The 21,847-nt window shown below is 35.4% G+C and overlaps 1 protein-coding gene across 1 annotated transcript in view; it reads right to left on the bottom strand.

Moving 5' to 3' along the window:
• The window catches only part of FAM13A (family with sequence similarity 13 member A), a gene marked incomplete at both ends in the record, with an annotated part of 225,394 nt that overhangs the window by 116,663 nt on the left and 86,884 nt on the right, over positions 1–21,847 (bottom strand). Inside the window, 1 exon segment of the mRNA XM_084234137.1 lies at positions 8,324–8,407. Coding sequence (XP_084090263.1) covers positions 8,324–8,407 — 84 coding nt within the window.

The following is a 21,847-nucleotide window of genomic DNA, read 5'->3' as shown; positions in this document are numbered from 1 at the left end:
GGATAGAAAGAAATTAGGCCCTTACCAGACATTGTTAATTTATATGATAAAGTTTTGCCAGCCTACAGAATCCTTAAGATTTTTAGTATATGAATCAATAAATTCTCCTTTTTAGTTAAATAGGTTGAAAATGTGTTTGCTATTTGAAACCAAAAGTATCTTACTGGTGATGTGAGCTATATTTTCTCTTAAATAATCACATGGCACTTTGCTGCTGAATACTATAGTAGTATTGATTTAAATATCAATTGATTAATCTGACTGGCACAACTGGTACAGACAAGATTAGTTTCTGTAAGAGCCCTTGGTGAGAAGAATTCACTAAAGTTTTTTGTGATGTGAAAACACTACTAACTAAATCTTGTTTTAAAACTGAATTCTGAAATTCTATTTTCATTTATTTAGCAGTCTAGCAGTACAAGAATTCCATTTAATGGTGCTGGGAAAACTGGGTTGCTACATGCAAAAGAATGAAGCTTGACTACTACCTCACACCATGCACAAAAACCAATTCAAAATGGATTAAAGAACTAGACATAAGACCTGAAACCATAATATATATAGAAGGAAATACAGGCGAAACACTATATGACATACACCTCAGTAACATCTTTAAAGACACATCACCCAAAGCGGTGATAGTGAAGGCAAAGATAAACAGCTGGGACTTCTGTACCGCAAAAGAGACAGTAACCAAAACAAAGAGACACCCCACTGACAGGGAGAAAATATTTGCACACAACACTAATGATAAAGGACTGACCACAAAAATCTACAAAGAAGCTGAAGAGACTCAACAAAAACAATGTAAATAATCGAATCAAAAAATGGGCAGAAGAGCTAAAAAGGAACTTCTCCGAAGAGGAAATGCAAATGGCCAATGGGCATATGAAAAAATGTTCAACATCACTTGTAACCAGGGAAATGAAAATCAAAACTACAATAAGATACCATCTTACACCAGTGAAAATGGCACATATTAAAAAAAAAAAAAAACTAGCAACAACAAATGTTGGCGAGGATGTGGAGAAAAAGGAACACTCCTGAACTGCTGGTGGGAGTGCAAACTGGTCCAACCACTATGGAAAGCTGTGTGGAGATTGCTCAACCTACTGAAGATGGAGCTTCCATATGCTCCAGCAATTCCACTCCTAGGTATTTACCCAAAGGACACAGAAACATTAATTCAAAAGGCCACTTGCACCCCTATGTTTATAGCAGCACTAGTTATAATAGCTAAGCTATGGAAACAAACCAAATGCCCAAAAAATAGATGACTGGATCAAGAAGATGAGGTACATATACACAATGGAATATTACTTAGCAATCAAAAAAGATAAACTCATGCAATTTGCAGCAACATGGATGGAGAGGAAGGGATCATGCTCAGCAAAATAAACCAGACAGAAAGAAAAAAAAAACCCAGATGGTCTCACTCATAGCAGGAATTTAGAAAACCTAAATAAGGGGCCAGGAAAAAAACTAGTTATAATAAAGTAAAAATCAAAATCAACCAGCAATATAAACCAGACACACTATGGGGTGGGAGAAGGGAATAGGATCAAAACTAGGGGGGTGGGAATTCTATGGGACTATAACCAAGATGAAAATGCATACATTGTGCAAAAATGAAAAATGATGTAAAAAATATATAAAATAAAAAAAATTCCATTTAAGAGGTTTTGATAGGTCCAAGAATTGCTACGCTAGTTAGCAGTCTATCATTGTATGCAATGTAATATAGTCACAGAGAGAGTGATTGGTGAAATGAGATATGATGGGTATAAATAACTGTTTCTCTTTCTCTTTTTATTCCTTGATTTTGCATGTGTGTGCATAAGAGAGAGGGAGGGAGGGTTGGGGAGACAGACAAAATATGAATATAAACAGATGAGGTTCCTGGTAACAGGAATAGTAAAAACAATGCCTATTTAGAGTTATCTCGGTAAGTATGCTATTAAAGTTTTTAATAAGAAGCAGAGAACACATTTTTGTGATGTTCCAATTTCAAAGTGTAAATCTAAGAAGATAATCAAATAATCAGATAAATCAATAGGGTAGTATTTTAGATGAAGTAGTAAACAAAGATGGATTTATTTTCAACTACAATTCCAAAACTAATCACAAGTGGAATGCATTATGATAATTATAGGGATGGTGAATTCATTCATTCAATAAGCATTTATTGGATCCCTATAGTAAAAACTTAATTTAGCAATAGGTTTTAAGGGTCATAAAAATATTTACACCTTTCAAATTAATGGATCTTCTTTTAGCAATCTATTGTGTGGAAATATTTCTAACTAAAATAAATCTTACACTGGAAAATGCTCAACCAAAAGTATTTATGATATTAAATATAGAAACATGTGAAACATAACAATATAAGGATGAATATCATTGTTATGAGGGATATATGAATATGTCTTTCACAAATACATCCACATAATTGTAGGAAAAGAGGCAAAATGATTATACATCAAAATGCTAATAGTGATTATAGCAAATAGAGGTAGAAAGGGGAGCTGGCTTTTTGATTCTCAGTCATTATTTTCCAAAGTTACTTAATTTTTAAGATGTAAAAAAGTTAACAAAACAAAATCTTCAAAGATTACCCAACTGTTTATCCAATGAAAGTTAAATTATTGGATATCTTATTCAATATCTTATCCAGAGTTCTCATTTTCCCTCCACTTTTCTTTGAATCTTATCTTACACTTTTCTTCCCCTACACTGCATACAGTCCTTAGCATGGCCCCACAAAAGGGATCAAAAAGATAATCAATTAGAGTTTATTTAGTTGAATGGACAAATCTTTTCTCTTTCTGAACATTTCCTGGCTTACTCCCTCCTGGGGAGTGATATATTTTAGTAAAACAATGTAGTACTTTTAAGGGAGATTATATTTTCATAACAAGACTTTGTAAAAGTAGTAATCTAATTTAGAAATAGGAATTAGATAAAATCAGCAGGGACACCATACAAGTAGTTTTTTTCTCTTGCAGACATAGATTAATTAACTTTGTTTTCTATTTATCCATATTGCTTCAATAAATCAATTTAAAGGAATCAAATTATATTCCATATCTAAAATTTTATTTTCTATTTTAAATTCATTACATTAAAATTTGAGATGCAAAAAAAACTTGAATATTCTCACTATTAGCTTTTAATATAATCACTATGTAAAGCTAATGTTTAGGATTACTAGAATTAAAGCAATATTTATTGACTACTTTAAGAATCTTCTCTAAAATTTATAAAACTGTCTAAATGCCTATAAATTCTGGATACAACAGTGCCCAGCAAATAAGCAGATCTTATATCTTCATCTTATGGTGTGGGGCCCTGAATAAAAATTTGTTATCCCATTGAGCAAGAAATTAAAACCTATGTAGTTGATATGAAACTTGACATGTAATTTTTTACAGAAACAGTCACATTGTAAGTAAGGTTTTAGATTCCTACAATACTTTACTGATGCCAATTTAGCTTATTACACTGAGGATTTAGTGGGCTAGTACATGAGTCCTATATTTCAAAAGATGAACTGATACACAAAATTGTTCTCAGAATGACAATAATAATACAAATTGTGTGCAACTGATATCTTTACATACAAAATATGTCACATACTGATAAATGAAAATGACTATTTTCATCATAGAAAAATATATAGTCACTATAAAAATAGTTCAGTGCTTCTGCACTTATGAAAGATTCTGAGTTATAGGTTAAGAAATAAGAAAAAAAAATAGAGTTTCACCGTGCTGTATATGCTAACTCCATGTACACTCCAAGTATACCAATTATTTACATATAACATCTTTAATTTAAATATATCATCTGTAAATATATCATCTTTAATTTAAATATATCATCTTTGATTCTCACAACCTCATTTTAAGGAAGTAGTATAAGCAATAGAGCATATAGGAATAAGAAATGGGATGCACTAATAGGGTAAAAAGTTGAAGCGTTAGGATCAGATATATCTAGTATTTATTATCTATACAATTATAGTCTCTCTAAACCTCCATTTTCCCAACTATAACAAAAAGAAATTGCAATAGGATGTCACAGTTTAATAAATATAGGTGGATACTGCCTTTCTTCCAGACATATCACAGAGTTGTACTTTCTGCCCCCATTGTGATTGGGTAGGATAATTTTTGCTGTAGAGGACTTGAACACCCTACTTTCATCAATGGGCAAATCAACAAGACAGAAAATAAACAAGGAAATAACAGCTTTAAAAAAGGAATTAGGGCCTCCCTGGTGGCACAAGGTATTAAGATGCAGCAGCCATTGCAGCAAGAGTTCGATCCCTGACCAGGGAGATGACCCACATGGTGTAGCAGACCTCTCTTGTCTTGCACCCGCTGCTCCCCTCAGCAGTGTATTTCAGTAGATCTGCCTCTTCAGCTCCTCACTCCTTGTCTCTGGTGAATCCTTTCACAACCCCTGCCTTTGGCCTGTACCCCAGCTCTTGAATGCATAAACAAATAAATCTTTAAAAAATATATATATAAAGATTTAGACTACATGAGCTAACTACACATTTATGGGATACTATACTTCTCCAAAAGCTGAATATACATTTTTCTCAGGTTCATTTGCAACATTGTCTATGACAGGCCACATGTTAGGTCACAAAAAAATGTATCAATAAATTAATGAAGACTAAAATCATATCACGTATATTCTCTGATCACAAGTATCAAACTAGAAATCAACCAGAAAAAGAAGGCAGATAAAACCTCTAAAATGTGGAGACTGAACTATACTACTGATGACTACTGGGTTAATGAGGAAATCAAATAAGAAAATGAGAAATACCTGGAGGAAAACAAAAATGAAGACACAAACTACAAGAACTTATGGGACAAAAGCAAAAGCAATACCAACACAGAAATACATAGCAATGCAAAGCCACATCATGAAACAAGAAAGAGTGCAAATAATAATCTATCCTAATATCTTAAGAGGAACAGAAAAAGAGGAACAAAAAAAAATCAAGTCAGTAAAAGGAATGAAATAATACAAATTAGAGCAGAAATAAACTAAAAATGAAATAAAAACATCCAAATGATCAATGAAACTATAAGCTGGTTCTTTGAAAAAAATAAAACTCTAGATAGGCTCACAAAGAAAAAAAGGAGAAAATTCATTTCAGAAACACAGAGGAAATAACCCCAAAACATTTATATACAAAGAATAGAAGGAATAAAACTTGTATTCAGCAAAAAAAAGATAATGATTATCAGAGGGAATAGGGAAAAAGGGTGAGGGAATAAAGGAGGGAAGTAGATAGGGTATCGGCATGGATGGTTTGGTGAAGGGAAAATAAGAGAAAAACAAATAAATTCCATCCCCATTCAGCTTGGCAAAGGTAAGAGAAGGACTCCTTTCCCCCCAGACTTCCCTTTCACTTAAAAAAAAATACAGAGGATCATAAGGGACTACTATGAAAATATATGCATCAATAAATTGAATAATTTCTAATTATTTTCTAATAAGTCTCATTATTCCCAAGTGATATGACTGTCTACAAAGTTAAAGAAAACTTATGACCAACATATTATAACTAATGAGAATATGGCAAGGTTAGATAGAAAGTCAACAATAAAAATAATTTTCAACACTTAATTATCAGCAACAAGTTTGAAGACATAATAAGTATTTCATCATCGTCATTGGGGAGAAAGTCAAGATGACCTGGTGTTGGGATACTGGACTTACCTCCTTCCCATAGGCACAATAAACCTGCATCTATGTTGGCAGCACAAACCTAAACACCGCTGGCAGCTCTTCTCTGGCCTGAGCCTCTGCAGAAGAAGTCTACTGGAAGAACTCCTGAGATGAGAGGTAGGCTATAGCTGAGGGGTCAGTTGCAGACTAAGGCAAATGGGAAAGTTCTGCTGGTAGAATCTGTCTTTAGCTTACAGTGGTGGCAGATCCCTCCTTAAGTCCAGCAGCTACCACTCCAGAGAGGTTTATGCCATTGAAATCTATAGCAGTAATTCCTTAGCTTTCCACCATTCTAGTCCTCAACCATTGGCTGGGTTCCCAGGTTCCCACCCTGTGCTGGCTCTTTAGCCACAATCAACTTGACAGTGACACGATTTCAGCTTATACAAGAAAAAGCCCAAACACCCTATGCTTATACCTTGCAACTTCCTATTCTAAACCAAAATCATTATCATAAAGTTGCAAGAAAAGTTGTTTAGCTTAATCCATAGAATAAAGAGCACCAAACAAAATGAGGACACAGAAATTCACTTCAATTGATGGAACTAAACAATCTCTGGGAGAAATTCCTAGTGCAGCAAAACTAAGTAAAAGAAACTGTTAATGACACCTACTGAAATAAGGAGAACAAAGGATGAACAAAATGAGAACTACAATAAAGACTGAAAATGTGAAAATTTCAAACAGAAATTGTAGAGTTAAAAAGCACAACAGTTGAATTAAAAATACAGAAGGTGAAGAGAAATGGGGCAGCAGCATTTTTTTCCGAAGAAAAAATAGTACATAACTTCCCCAACCTAGGAAGGAAACAGACATCCCAGATCCAGGAAGCTCAGGGGTCTGAACATAATAACCCCAAATGGAGATACACCATGACATATTGTAACAAAAATGGCAAAAAATTAAAGTTTAAAAGAGAATCTTAAAAGTAGCTAGAGAAAAGTAATAGGTCACATTCAAGGGGAGTACATAAGTCTATCAGCAGGTTTCTCAGAAGAAGAAAATGACATGATAAATCCAAACTTCTGAAAGGATAAGACCTCCAATCAAGAATACTCTACCCAGTGAGAATTACAGGACAAATAAAGAGGTTTACAGACAAACAATAGTCAAATGATTTAATTCCCACATTGCACAAATATTACAGGGATCTTTATGAAAAGAAAAGAAACCCCATTTAGAAGCAGCAAGAGGGCCTTCTGGTGGTGCAGGGGTTAAAGACAACACTGGCAAGCTGTCACCAGCCACTGCAGCATGAGTTTGATACCAGGCTGGCCAGGGAGCTAACCCACAGGGCACAGCAGACCTCTCCTGCCTGGCCTGCTGCTCCCCTCAGCAGTGAATTTCAGTAGATCTGCCTGTTCTGCTCCCCACTCTCTCTGGTGAATCCTCTCACTCCCCCGCACCTCTGGCTTACACCCTAGTTCTTGTATGCATAATAAATAAATCTTAAAAAAAAAAGGCAGCAAGACACCAAAAAACATAAAACATAGTAGATGAAGGGAGGAGAGAGAGTAAAACTGCTGACTGTTGAGATAATATTGCTCACTTTCAATTTTAAGTAGGTTATGAGCATAGAACTTTATATATAAGGTATTACTAAGTTTATGTTCATAACAAAACAAAAAATACTTAGAAGAAACAAATAAGACATAAAATGGAATCCAAATACAACATAAAAGGTAGCTATCAAAGTACAAGAAAAGACAGTAAGAACAAAAGAACAGAGATAAATTGTGAAATCATCCAGAAAACAAAGAGCAAAATGGCAATAAGCAGATAATAATTTCCTAAATGTCAAAGGTATAAAGTCACCAATCAAAAGGCAGAGAGTGCTATATGGATTAAAAAGCAAATGCTCACTTGATGCTGTCTATAGTATACTCATCTGAGCTCCAAAGACAAACATGATCAAAGCAAAAAGTTGGAAAAAAATCCTACAAACAAACGGTAACCTAAAAATGGGAAGGGACAGCCATACTTATATCAGGTAAACGAGAATTCTAGCTGAAAATGGTAACAATAGATAGGGATGGATGTTACATAATGAAAAGGGATCAATTCATTAAGAAGATATAATACTCATTAATAAATATGCACCAGAGAGTTGGAGACAAGACCCTTTATTCTGTCACAGATCTGATCATTCTTAATTTTTCTTGCTAAAATTTAAAGGCTTTCCATTAATCGTGTTATTTTTATAATTATAAAAAAATCAATAAATTTTTGCACTTTTGAAAAGAGAATTACATTTGTATATTTCATTTTACTCTTAGAAACAACCTTCTATTACACTTGATTATTTCCTATATTATAAAGTAGAAACAATTCTGACTGAGAAGTAAAACCATCTATTAGAAAAAAATATCACTGTCTATTAAATAATAGGAGTGTACTGAGAGTTTCTAGATGATTCAATGTACTAAGTAAAGAAGTGCTTTTTAAACCATCAGCTTAAAAAAAAAAAGGCTGAAAGAAATGTAAGCAAAGGGCATAGAAATACAAGAACATAAATAGCTTCACTAATGCTCATGTGGTAGCCTAAGTGGCCTAAAAAGCAGACATGACTTACCTTGGTTTTAGGAGATGGTTTTTGTGTGTCTCTTTCTAAGTCTTTTGTTAGGACAATAGGTGAGGTGTTTTTACAACTGGCCTCCTATAAGAGAAGTACAAAAGAATCATTGAAGAGTAAAGAATATTATCCTAATCAGAAATCACAATGCAGCAAAAAGCAGTCTTTAAGGGAGAGGAGCATTTCTGAATTGAGTTGTTCACATTAGAAGTTTGTGAGACTGTAGTGAGGAGTGAACGTGCTTCTTTTTTTATTAGTCACAAACAACAGTGAAGTAAAAGAAGATGGTGATGGAGTAGGTGTAAGAGATATAGAACATAAGATAGTCAATGAGACCATTAAAAATCTTATTTACACTGTGTTATGGACACATCCACAGTTCGCCCCTTCTTGGAAAAACTGAGTGTTTAACTCTCCAAGATATTAATGACCAGCCAGAGTTACTAACTTTACCCACACTATTTTATAAATGGGTTCTGATTCTACAAATAATTTCCCTTAAATTCCTTCAGAAGTTTAGCAAACCACTATTGAACAACAGTTTCATACAAATATCCTCACTGAGGGAAACTATTTCCAAAACTATTAAAAGTCCTTGGTTTACATCAAATAGTACTGCAAAAATAATAACAGAATTAAGAAGGCAGCTTATATGGAAATGAATAAACTTATTAGTTCTATATGATAAATATAAAACAAAAAATAATTTTATTTAACAAATTTTAGTCTCCATACTTTACAATATTACTAAAATCTGTTGGAATTATATTCATTTAATTCTAAAGGGAATGGTATATAATATCAGGATAAAATGTCTCTAAAAATTACTACTACTACTTACTGCTAAGAAATATTTACTGAGGGCCTCCCTGGTGGTACAGAGGTTAAGGCTCAGCGCTACTAAGCTACAGCCAGCCACCGTGGCACGGGTTCAATCCATGGCCAGGGAGTTAACCCACATGGCGCAGCAGACCTCTCCTGCCTTGCCTGCTGCTCCCCTCAGCAGTGTATTTCAGTAGATTCGCCTGTTCTGCTCCCCACTCTGTCTTTAGTGAGCATTCTCGCCCCCGGGGGCCTCTGACCTACACCTCAGCTCTTGTATGCATAAATAAAATCTTAAAAAAAAGAGAAATATTTATTGAAACTTAGGATATATCAGGAACTGTGCTAAAGACTTTGCATTTATAATGTCATTCCCTACCCCCATCCCAAAACAACCCTGACTTAAGACTATTAATATTCTCATTCCAAGGATAAAACAAAAGCTTACAAAAGAGTTAACCTGCCCAAAGTTACTAGAAATCAAGACTATTCTGTATAAATTTGAAGGCATGTGTTGTTGTTGTTTTTTTTTTTTTAAGATTTATTTATTTATGCAAACAAGAGCTGGGACACAGGCCAGAGATGCGGGGGGTGAGGGGATCCACCAGAGACAGAGTGGGGAACAGAACAGGCAGATTGACTGAAATACACTGCTGAGGGGAGCAGTGGGTGAGACAGGAGAGGTCTGCTGCGCCATGTGGGTTTCTCCCTGGCTGCCCGGGGATTGAACTCGTGCTGCAGAGGCTGCAATTGCTTCATAGTGAGGTGCTCAACCCCCTGCACCACCAGGGAGGCCCAGAAGGCACGTGTTTTTAATCACCTTTATATACTGCTTCTTATCAATATACTTGACATCTTAAATAACAAGTGGTAAGTCATAACTTTTGAAGTCAAAAGAGTTTTCAAATGAGCAATATACAGATAAGGGACTTGAATCCTGAGGTTTTGTGCCTAAGTTCACACAGAAAGTGGCAGAGCTGAGCTCCTTGACTAGGCCACAGGGTCATGGCACTTTTCTCAACTTTGTGCTTGGGAACAATCAATATTCCCAGACTCAGATGGGATGAAGGGCCTCTTCTATGTGGCGTAGCTGCGGTACTGCTAACATGCTCAGATGCCTGTGGCCACACGTACGGCCTATGTAAGGATCCAAGGCTGTATTTCTGAGATCCCTAAGTAAGTGTGCATTCCAGTCCTACCCTTCCCACCAGTCACAACACCTGCTGGTGGTTAAGTTGCTTACTGGAATCAACCCATTCCTGCTTCTGACTCACTGTGAGAGGGATAAACTATATCCAGCATGACATTTAGAAGATCCAAATGATTAAATGCATAAACCATTTGTGTAATTTGACTACACTTAGATAATATAATGGTGCTTAATCCTTATACCCCTTTATAACTATTGGCATGTTAATGCTAGAAAGTAGTGAGAAGTAAAAAGGCCCTTTTGAACAAAATTTTATTGAAATATTGTTGGTAGTATTTTGTAATTATAGGATTCCCCAAGGTGCTGTCACCATAACAAACCCGACTCTTATGTTAACAGGAATAGATGACCTTTGTTTATGACTGTTTATAAATGCTTATAATTCTTTCTCCCTTATGCATAAACTAAAAGTGACAATTTCTTTATTCTCCCATTTTCTCTGCCTGTTCTTGTGGATTTATGAAAACAAGGTTGATGGTTAGTTCTTCCCTATAAAACTCAGAAAACATTTTTTTGTATACTTCTATTTGAAAATGCCACCTACATGAATGGTGATTTTTTTTTATGATTTTAAATTCACACAATAAAAACAAAGTAAAGTTTAGACTGAGAGCATTGAATCAGGAGCCCAAGAGACCTGGTTTCTCAACCTACTTCCTAACTAACCAGCTGCAGGATGTTAGGCAAGCATTTTAACCTCTTGGACTTTGTTCAGTTTAAAGATCCATGAAAGAAAGAAATTAGATTAGATGAGCAAAAAGAATTATGTCTAGTTTCAAATTTTAATAATTTGTGATTTTATTAGACCATGAAAAAGAGTCTTTATTAACAAAAAGGTAAACCACCACTCACACAGAGTTGCATTCCTAAAGTTGTAAATACTGGCACCTGCCCCTACAGTGGACAGTGAGCCAGGGAGCTCCAGGACCACAGAGAACCATGTTACTCAAATTTCTGTAGCAAATAAAATAGTTCAATTAGTCCCTTAAATAAGCAACTGGTAGTCACATAAATTTAATAAGTATGTGGGCAAATAAACTCAGAGTTACAATCAAAACCCGTCCATCATAGAAGTGTATTTTCTATGGTTCTAAGAAGTAATATCCATGTCCAAAATTATGGAACTTGAAAATATTATGAAAAGCTGTGTATCTTTAAATTCTTTTCAGATAAAACTTGACTTGTGAGGTTAAATTTGTGTTTAAGGACCAATGCATGAAAATAAGGTAGACCTCACTGGTGTCACATTTGGTGATTGGGAAGGACATTATAAACGTCTAGGTTTTCTAATTTGTTGGCACATATTGGCCATTATAGTTCCTTATGACCCTTTTTATTTTGGAGGTACCATTGCAATAACTTTTTTTTTACATGTTAAAAGGTCAGGTTAATTAGGGAAAGGAAAGAAGACCTTGCACAGACGTAAGCAGGCAGAAAGGAGGTGGCTTGTGAAAAGGAAATGCCTGCTTAAATCATAGGCAGGCAAGAGTAAATGAATCTTTAATTATTGACAAAATAGACTGCTTTCAGAAGTGGGCATTTTATAGTTTCTTCAAGAATAATGTTCTACTTCTCCAGGTGAAATTAGAAAAGCAGTAAATGCACTTCTGAATGGATGGACTCATTTCTTTCTTTCCTACTTATAGTCCTGTGTATGGAAGGCATCCTACATGCCACTTGATTCACTAGATATTGGAGATGGCAAATATAATATCACTTTCTTCATTTCCTAGGCCACTGTAGGGTAAGGTAAAAGATATCAGGCTTTTCTGCCCTCCCGCCATTAGGATAGGTGACGGAGCCCTGTGGTCCTGAATGCATGCCTAATCGCGGGCACCTGGAGTAGGGTGTTGGCATAGGTAGATGGGACTCGATTGGGCTTTTAAGGGCGGCATCACGGGGATGCCAGCAGAAGCTGAGAACCAACAGAATCCGAAAGAGAAGCTGAGAATGAACAGAAGCAGAGAGAAGGCCGGAGAGTCCAGAGTGAAGACCTGCTGGGGGCTGGGAGGCCTGCCAGCCTACTGGCCCCCCAGCCTGCTGTGTACCTGGTAATCCCAATAAAAACCTGCAAAAAACCACTGAGGACTCTGACTCCTCCTTTACCCAGTCTGCTGGGTTATAGAAAACCTGTCCTGTGTCTGTTCCTGACTCTACAGCCACCCCCATCATTAACATACTATCTTTTCCTGGAACAGCTGCTATAGTCTCCTTAATATTACCTCTGCTTTTTTTTTTCTTTTCTTTTTGGGTAATGTTGGTTTTCCTTGCCGGTATTTTGAAAGTAAAGGATCTCCCCCTTCAGGTGTACTTACTATAGCACTCCTGTCACCAAGGCTACCACACAAGTCATTGTGTTTCCTTCCCACTTTGTTTTCATCCCTCTCCCTCCTCCTCTGTATGCTTCAGTTTTGTAGTCTGCTTTCAAAGGGTAGTATTTAAGTTTGTCTTTATCGGACCCTTTGCTTGGTTTCTTTATATTCTACATATAAGGGACACCGTCCAATATTTATCTTTTTCCTGATTTATTGCATGTAAGTTTATCCCTTCTATCTCTATCCATGTCACCACAAATGACATGATTTTATGGTTTCTGATTGCTGAGTGATATTCCCTTGTGTATATACATCATATACTCCTGATCCACTCATCTGTTTTTAGGCACGTAGGTTGTTTCATAGGTTGGCTATTGTAAATACTGTTGCTATAAACATGAGAGTTCAAGTTTCCTTTTGAATTAGTGTTTTGGCATTCTTTGGGTAGATACATAGAAGTGGAATTACTAGGTTGTATGGGAGGTACATTTTTAATCTTTTGAAAAACTTCCATGCTGTTTTACACAGGTGTGGAACCAGTCTATAGTCCCACCAACAGTGAGAAATTTCTTGTTTCTTAATATATGCATAATATTATTGCCAATATTACTATCTTTATAGTAGCCCAAAGTTTTGGTATGCTGTGTTTTGTCTTCAGATATTTCTTAAATTCCCTTTTTATTTCTTCTTTGATGCAATGACTGTCTGAGATTATGTTGTTTCATTTCCATGTATTTGTGAATTTTCCTGTGTTCTTACAGTTATTGATTTTCAGTTTCATTTGACTGTCAATTTTCAGTTTCATTCATTGCTATGTTTGTGATCTTAAATAACTAAGATTTGTCTTGTTGTCTAAGATGTGAGCTATTATAGACAATGTTGTGTGTTGTTGGGTTGAAAGTCCTGAATATGTGTGTCCGGTCCATTTGGTCTGCAGCATTCTTCAAATCAGGTTTTTTTTTTCCATCTCTGGATACTTCAATATTTCATTCATTATTGAAGGTGAAGGATTGACGTGGTCTACCATTATTGTATTTCTGTCAATTTCTCCCTTCAGATGTGTAGATATTTGTTTTACACATTTAGTCCTTTAATGTGGGGTACACATATATTTATAATAGGTAGGTTTTTCTATTAAATTGACCATTTTATCATTATAATATGACTTCTTTTTGTCTTAGACATTTTTTTGACTTAATTATTTTTTTCTGATACAAATATAGCCATGCCTACATTATTTTAGTTAGCATTTTCATGGAATTTGTTTTCATTTCCTCACTTCTCATCAGTGTGTGTCATTATATTTTAAGTGGATCTCTTCTAGACATATTGCCGGATTTTGTTAAATCCATTAGCCACTCTGTGACTGTTGATTGGAGATTTTGACCCATTTACATTTAAAGTAATTACTGACAGGTAAGGACTTACTCTTGCCATTTTGTACATTCTGTCTCTTGGATTTATTTTTATTCCTCTTCTTTTGTTCTATTCCTTTGTTATTTGATGATTTTTTTCTTTATGTTTTATATTTATTATAGGCTTTTTCTTTGTGGCTAACTTGAGCCTTTGCATATTTTGTAGTTATAATCATTTAAGTTGATAATTTCAATTGCATACAATAACTATAGTCAGTTTGCTTTTTTTTTTTAAAGTGGTATATCCATTAACAAATTTTTATCTCTTAACTCTTATGTTTATGCTTTCACCTTCCTGTTTACCCTATTTTATTTTAATTTGAAAAAACACTCTTAAGTGTTTCTTGTAAGGCAGGTCTAATAGTGACAAACTTCCTCAGTTTTTGCTTGGCATCAATTTTCTATCTCTTTCTCATCCTTAAAGGATGGCTCTTAGCAGGGAGCAGGGTTCAGTGGCAGCTCTCGTTCTAGAAACAAACAGAAGCATTGATTCTGGGAAGGCCCATCAGTTATTTTAAGTATCAGCAAAGACAACAAGGGTCCTGTGTGGTGAAGTTTACAGGTATCCACAGTGGTACTGAGGGTTTCTTGGGTCCTTTTGTTTTTCTTTACCTTCTGAGGAGGAAGACACAGCTAAGGTGTGGGGAGGGTCTCTCGATACCAATCTGTAATGGTCTATGAAATTAGGTTATGCAGGTAAATTGCTTCCTACATTTCACTATGATGATGATGACAATCAAAATAATAACCATATGGGTTATCAGTTATATAGCATTTACTATATATGTAGCATTTTTCTGTTTATTAAACATTTATTCATTTGGTCATCACAATAGTGCTATGAGATATGTAGTTTTACTATCCAGATTTCTTAAATAGGGAAACTGAAGTACAAATAGATAAATAGCTCTTCTAAGATCACACACCTAGTAAGAGGCAGAGCTGGAATTTGACACTTGGCAATGTGTTTCCAGAAATCGGCACTTTAATATATAAAATAATGCCACTTGAGGAGAATCTCTAATTAGATTAGGAAATGTTATAGGTATGTGACCCAAAAGTAATCTAGAACAGGAAATCATTAAAATATAATGTAAACTTAAAATTTAAAAAAATATTTTAGTCTTTTGATATGGGTCTTAGTTTGGGAATGGCCAATAGGTTGGAATTGCACATCTTTATATAAACTACAGTCCACCTATGTGGAGTGAAACTATAAAGTCTTTAATCTTTATTAAATCTTTCCAAAGAATTTAATTTAGCTCTTATAACAGAAATAACTCTTTGTATACAGAATGCCATCTCCTTATGTCCTCTATGTTCTCTCTCTAGGCACCAGGAAGATCACATTTCCAGCCACCTTTGTAAGTTAGTTTGGGAACCAAAAGGCTGAATCTGCTCAATGTCATATTATAAGCCACTTCTAGAGGCAGTTATAACACTACTCCATGTTATTCTCATCCCCTCGTTTTCCTGCTGAGGCAATCTTGGAGGATGGCTAGGACAAAATCAAAGAGGGTTGCTCAACCTATTGGATTGTGAAGTGAGTGAGAAAGAAAACATTGTGTTAAGTCACTAAGCATTCAGCGTCTTTGTTACAGAAATGTGTATTAATTATTCTGACACCATTTCCCTAGAAATAGCTATAATGTTGCATTTGCTTTGCATTTGTTTGTTTAACTATATCAGCACCATTAAAAAAAAAAAAAAAAACCCCACAAACCTCAAGCAAATAGTTTTGGAAACAAACACAATCATTAACCCTTATTTAGCACAGTAAAATTGGCAATTAACATATATTAAGGAATTAGCCTATTAGCCAGAAGTCTTCAAGTTGCCAGAGATAGTAGTCCACATGCTTTAATGGAAATACAGAGAAATTAACTGGGCAAGTTTGTTAGCAAAATTTTACTATATACTCTGGAAATGCAAAACATTACTAATGTTCATAATAGTTACTGTGACTGCTGAAATTAATTTAGACATACATTACACAATTCAATGGAAATCTCTGAGTAAATATAAGGCAACAGAATAAGTGCTTTGGTAGACATAAGATTGCATGAGTTACTATTTTTACTTACACAAGTAAAAAATTAGATATCATTCTAACCCTTGACTTATAATGCAGTACAAGAGAAAAGAAAGGAAATTATCCAAGATAGAATATGTGATTTAATAGTAGAAGGAAGAAAGCACCCAAAGATAACAGAGCAGATGGGTATTAACTGAGCCTGGAGAAGGAGCAAGAACTTCATGGTGTGAGAATATGAAATGTCTTAGTTGGACTGTAGGGTAAGGAAAAATGTCAGGCTTTTCTGCCCTCCCGCCATCAGGATGGATGATGGATCCTTGCGGTCCTGAATGCATGCCTGATGGCGGGCACCTGGAACAGGGTGTGGGCATAGGTAGATGGGATTCACCTGGGCTAAGACTGTGCTTTTTAAGGGCGGCATCACGGGGACTCCAGCAGAAGCCAGAAGAGAAGCCGAAAGAAGCCGAGAAGCAGCAGAATGAACGGAAGAGCAGAGAAGCAGAGAATGCCGGAGAGCCCAGATAGAGTGAAGACTTGCTGGGGGCTGGGAAGACTGCCAACCTCCCGGCCCCCCAGCACCCTTGCCTGCTGTGTACCGGGTAAATTCCAATAAAGGAACTGCAAAAACCACTGAGGACTCTGACTCCTCCTTTACCTGGTCTGCATGGGATCCTAGAAAACCTGCACTGTGGCCATTCCTGCCCCTACATGGACCTTCACCCACCCAATCAGGAGCAGACCCTGCCATAGAGGCTGAGGGCAAATAGTTTATTTGGGTGGTTCAGCAGGGAAATGAGGAGACAGCAGAAGGAGAAAGCTGTACAAGGGGTCATCTTTAAGCAACTACAGCTACTAGTGGTTCTGATGCTTAACCTTGAGGGTAAGTTGTGAGAAACACTAGAAAATAAACACCCAGAATCATCTAACCATGGACAAGTGATGGGAGTGTAAACCCTTATACTTCTTAATCACTGGTTAAGAGGTACTCTTGCAAGAATGTTCCTTTCTCAGCACTTATGGCCCACAGAAGTATAACTTCTATGCCTAGGAGACCAACTGGAGGAAACAGAATTTAATTCTGAAGCAAATACAAGTAATTGTCTGCCATTTACTGAGTGTTTGTATTTAACAAAAGTACAATGATTTAAAGTAGGCAACTTCTGAAGCACAGATTCCTAAGCATTGCCATCTCATTGTAAGAAGTTTAAAGATTAAATAGCAAAATAATGGATTCACATGCAAAGCAATCTAGTCCAACTTCTGTTAAATATTCTTTATAATAAGAAAGAAGGATTTCACAATTGGCAGACATATCCAATCTATTCCAATGTTTCCTGAGCAGACATGACTTTATAGTGAACTGATAAACATTCCACAAAACAAAATGTCTGGGGAGAAGAAACAAACAGCCATCTCAATTGTAAATATGTGACTATGACCTAAAAACTATGGACATAAAAGTACCCCGAGTAAGCACAAACTTTTATTAGTCAATGCTGCATACTTATTGATAATCTAATCAGTTCCCACTACTAGAAAGTGCCTGTTTGAGCAAGAAAACTATGTTCTATCATTTTATCTTTTTTTCTTAACCATCATTTAATATTTTTAACCTTCAAACTCATAATTAACCTAAAAGGTGTATTGCACTACTCAAAGAAAGGTGTGAGCTGAAGAAGAAAGCAAATTAATTTTATTTAGAGATAACTCTCAGTTCACTGGTGCTCAGAACTGTAACAGATTTTGGTAGGTACAAGTTAGTCATTTTCATTATGTAAGTTCACCCACACAAAAAGACTACATGGCCAAATCATGAAGTTGCAAACGATAATAAAAAAATGAAAACTTTTTTTATTTCTTTCTCCACTGACACCCAGAAATTTAGAGCATTCTTCACAGGCTACCGAAGAAGCTAGCAGTAGTGAAAGTATTTGCGACTACAGTCAAAATAGCATGTAAGTACTTCCCCGATGCCAAAATGCTACAATACATACTGGATGAATAAATACATAAATGTTCATGGCACTGATATTCTAATTTAGAACTCTAATATTTTAGTTATTTCTATTTTTATATTATTTCTACAATTGCTTGGATATCAGTATTTTCTTGACTTCAGAATCTAATACTGTCATTTCCTATTGTGTGATCTTGAATAATGTACTCCTTATAAATTAGAATTTGCAATTTAGAATTAAGTTCCTCATTTGCAAATTAGAATTAAGATCACCTACTTCACAGGGATACTGTGAGAAGTAACAAGATATTTATAGAAAAATTTAGCATAATGTCTACCATAAAGTCCTTTTATGTTTCTTATCCATGTTCCTGCACTGATTTGCTTTGTTGTTGTTGTTTTATAGACTGTAAATTCCTCAGAGACTGGACACATTTTACTTATTTTCTGCAGAGTCCTAGCAATCAGTCCAGAGTTTTGTATTAGAGTAGGCATTAAATAAGAAAGGAACTAAACTAACATTGGTTGAGGTTAATATGTTTAGACTGTAGCTCTGAATGAAACATGGAGACACATGCAATGTTGTTGAGTATGAAAAAGATATAAGGAATGCTTTAGAAAGTTTATGTGATACATCATAACTGATGTTAAATGATTGATTATACAGAAATAACACTGAACTTTGTAATCAAACTTGCTATAACATATATTGATAAGTGAGCATATCACTCAAACTAATCACTGTAGGATGCTAATCTAATATTTTGCTTTTGCTCAGAGTATTTCAAAATAACTGTTCTGAGAATCTGCTTTAGAGTCACAAGAACATCAGCATAATTATTTTTTAGCCAGATTTCAATTTTAAACCCCAAAGTTAATATTTAATCATTACTCACCAACTTTGTTATCTGCCATGGTTCAAAATGACTACTGATCATTTTCTATAATCAATTACAGCATTAAAGTACAAAGATTTTCCAGTCTGATATATTACAGGAAAATGTGACACATAAATGTGTTTGGAAGATAATTCCAAAAGAAATTCCCAAAGATATAATGACAATGGCAACACTGCCTAATACAAAGACAGACTTAAGATATTTATTGGAGTAAAATGATAATCATCTGGATCCTTTTTCCCTACTGCCATCCCTTATATACCTTAATATGTCCTTTCTCCCACCATTCTCCTCCTCCCTCTTAACCTCAGATACCTCACTTTATTAATGTCCACTGGTTTTCGTATTTTACTTTGTCAAATCATTGGCTATGTAAATATCAAATATTTGTCTCCATCATTCCAACTTGCTTTAACGACACCATAATCCTCTTGAACATCTTCAATTTTGCTTTAAATGGCAGCATTTCTTCTTTCCTTCTGGCTGAATAATGTCTATTTTGTGGACAAACTACATCTTCTTACTCTAATCCACTACCAGTAGGTACTTAGGTTGTTTCCATTTCTTAACTATTATAAACAGCACTGCAAGAAACAGCATAAAACATACAGTTCTTTGGATTGATGCCCTCAACAGTGATCTGCTAGTTCATATAGTATTTCCATTTTTAGTTACTTAAGGTAAATCCAAATCGCTTTCTGTAATGGCTACTATACTTTACATTCCCACTGATGGCATAACCAGCTTCTTTTTCCACACACTCTCTAGTACTTTTTTTTTAATATGGGCCTTTTTTTTTTTTTTTTTTAAGATTGTGCCTTTCTCACAGATGGGAGAAGATATCTTCTTATAGCTTTAACATAGACAATGTTTTAGAGATGATTTGTGGGTGTAAGAAATTCAAGGCACCAGCATGACTTTTTACACTCAGTGGGAAAATAACTCTATTGGGGCAAGAGTAATTATTCAGAAATCATCAGCAGTTTGGTAACCCGAGTAAGGCATTTACCCAGCAAATAGTTATTTAGAGAGAGTAAGTGAGAACTAGCAGTGATTGTCAGCAGAGTTGGAACACAGTACTCAGGTCAGATGTAATACTGTAGATACTGCCTAGACCACAGGCGGGGAAATGCACCGTCTTTATTCAATGACTAAATGTCTGTTTTTCATAATCACATGATAGTGATATCTCATACTCATAATATGCCAGAGATGAACTAAAATCTGTGGATTATTTTCAACTTTATTATTAATTTTGCTCTGCTCTTGGCTATACCTGTGCAAATCATGTATGAATATAAGTCCTAGTACAGGACTTTCCAATGACATTGACCGTGTCAGTTATGATGCTTCTGGTACAAGAAGCAAAATGTTCCATTAAAAGTAGTTTATACAATAAGGATGATTATTTCTTTCACTGAACTAGAGGTCCAGAGGTATGTATGTATGTTCCGGGTTAGTTCAGCAGATTAGCAATGATGAGGAACTCCGTCTTACTCCTTTAGCTGCTAACCTCACTGAGTCAGTGATATATTCATCAAGGGCAAAAGATGGTGTCAAGAGCTTCATGCATGGCTGATACCTTCAGATGGGAACAGAACAGGAGAGGAAGGCACTGTGACTCAGACCTGCTATGTCTCTCTCTTTTTACCTATTTTTTTACTTATATTTTTATTTATTTATTTGTATTATATATATATATTTCTATTTCTAAAATTTTAAAAATAATTTACATATAGTAAAATGGGTAAATCCTAAGCATACAATTGAATGAGTTTCACAAATGCACACTTGGCATATAACCTAAGTCCCTATTCAGATATAGAATATTCTCTTCATCGCAGGGAGTTTCCCTGGGGCACTTTTCTAGTCAATTACCATAACCAGCTCCATCCACAGACTACAAAGCTCTCATCTCCTAAATTATTCTCTTTTTATAATCAGGGATGAAGATCTTAACTGCTCCCAAACATACTTTTCCTGACTAGAACGGTCATAGCCAACTGGCTGTCACTATTACTGGCTAAAGAGGATGGTATTAAAGGCCATTTGTGATCCATCCATCCCTTGGGGCTGAGGGAGGGGCCCCTGATATCTGCACATTGCTGCAGGCCCAAATAAAACTGGATTATTTTCTTATACAAGGAAGAAGGAAGGAAACAAGGAAGAAGAACAAACTGGCTTATATACATTCTGGACATGTTGTTGGTCTGCATATCCATTCATTCAATTATTGACCTATTCTCCCAGCTTCATTTCACTTTCAAATGTGCTAAGTGCTCACTCAACTCAATGATTACAATACTGAAAATGACACAAGTAAATGTAGAGAGAGAGACCATGCCTGAAGTTAACATCCAAAAATAACCAAGCTTGTATTTGTTTGGACCCCAAATCTTCATTTAGCCCACAAGGATATCATGAGAAACTTCATTCAATCCTTTTTCTTATGTTCTCCTGAGAATCACTGACATTTTCTCAGCTATAGTGTTACTTCCATTTTAGGTTACACTTGATATTTTTGTTATAACTAAGCATTGTTCTTCCCTTTAAATTTAGCTTAAAGTTCTCTTTATCTGCTTGGTAAGATTACTGCTAATATATTCCTTTTGGATGTACTCCATTCCTTCTAGGAGTCTGTTGCATAAACAACATAAGCCCTAGTTAAGAAAACCTAATTCTGGGATTCCTTTTCTGTTTTGGTAGTATGCTACTTAATACACATTTTCTTCAAAGTCATGGTCTCAACTGGAAGAAGAAATGAAAAAACCCCTTCAGTGACCAAACCAAGTGACTCTAGTTTTATCATTCATTGCCATATTGTTACAGGGCAACCCCAATATAAAATGGGTTGCCTGACTGTGGGTCCTC

This window comes from Talpa europaea (genome assembly GCF_964194135.1).
Source record: "Talpa europaea genome assembly, chromosome: 5".
In the NCBI taxonomy this organism is placed as follows: domain Eukaryota; kingdom Metazoa; phylum Chordata; class Mammalia; order Eulipotyphla; family Talpidae; genus Talpa; species Talpa europaea.
The sequence above is the reverse complement of the archived record's forward strand: the minus strand, read 5'-3'. Positions and strand labels throughout refer to the sequence as shown.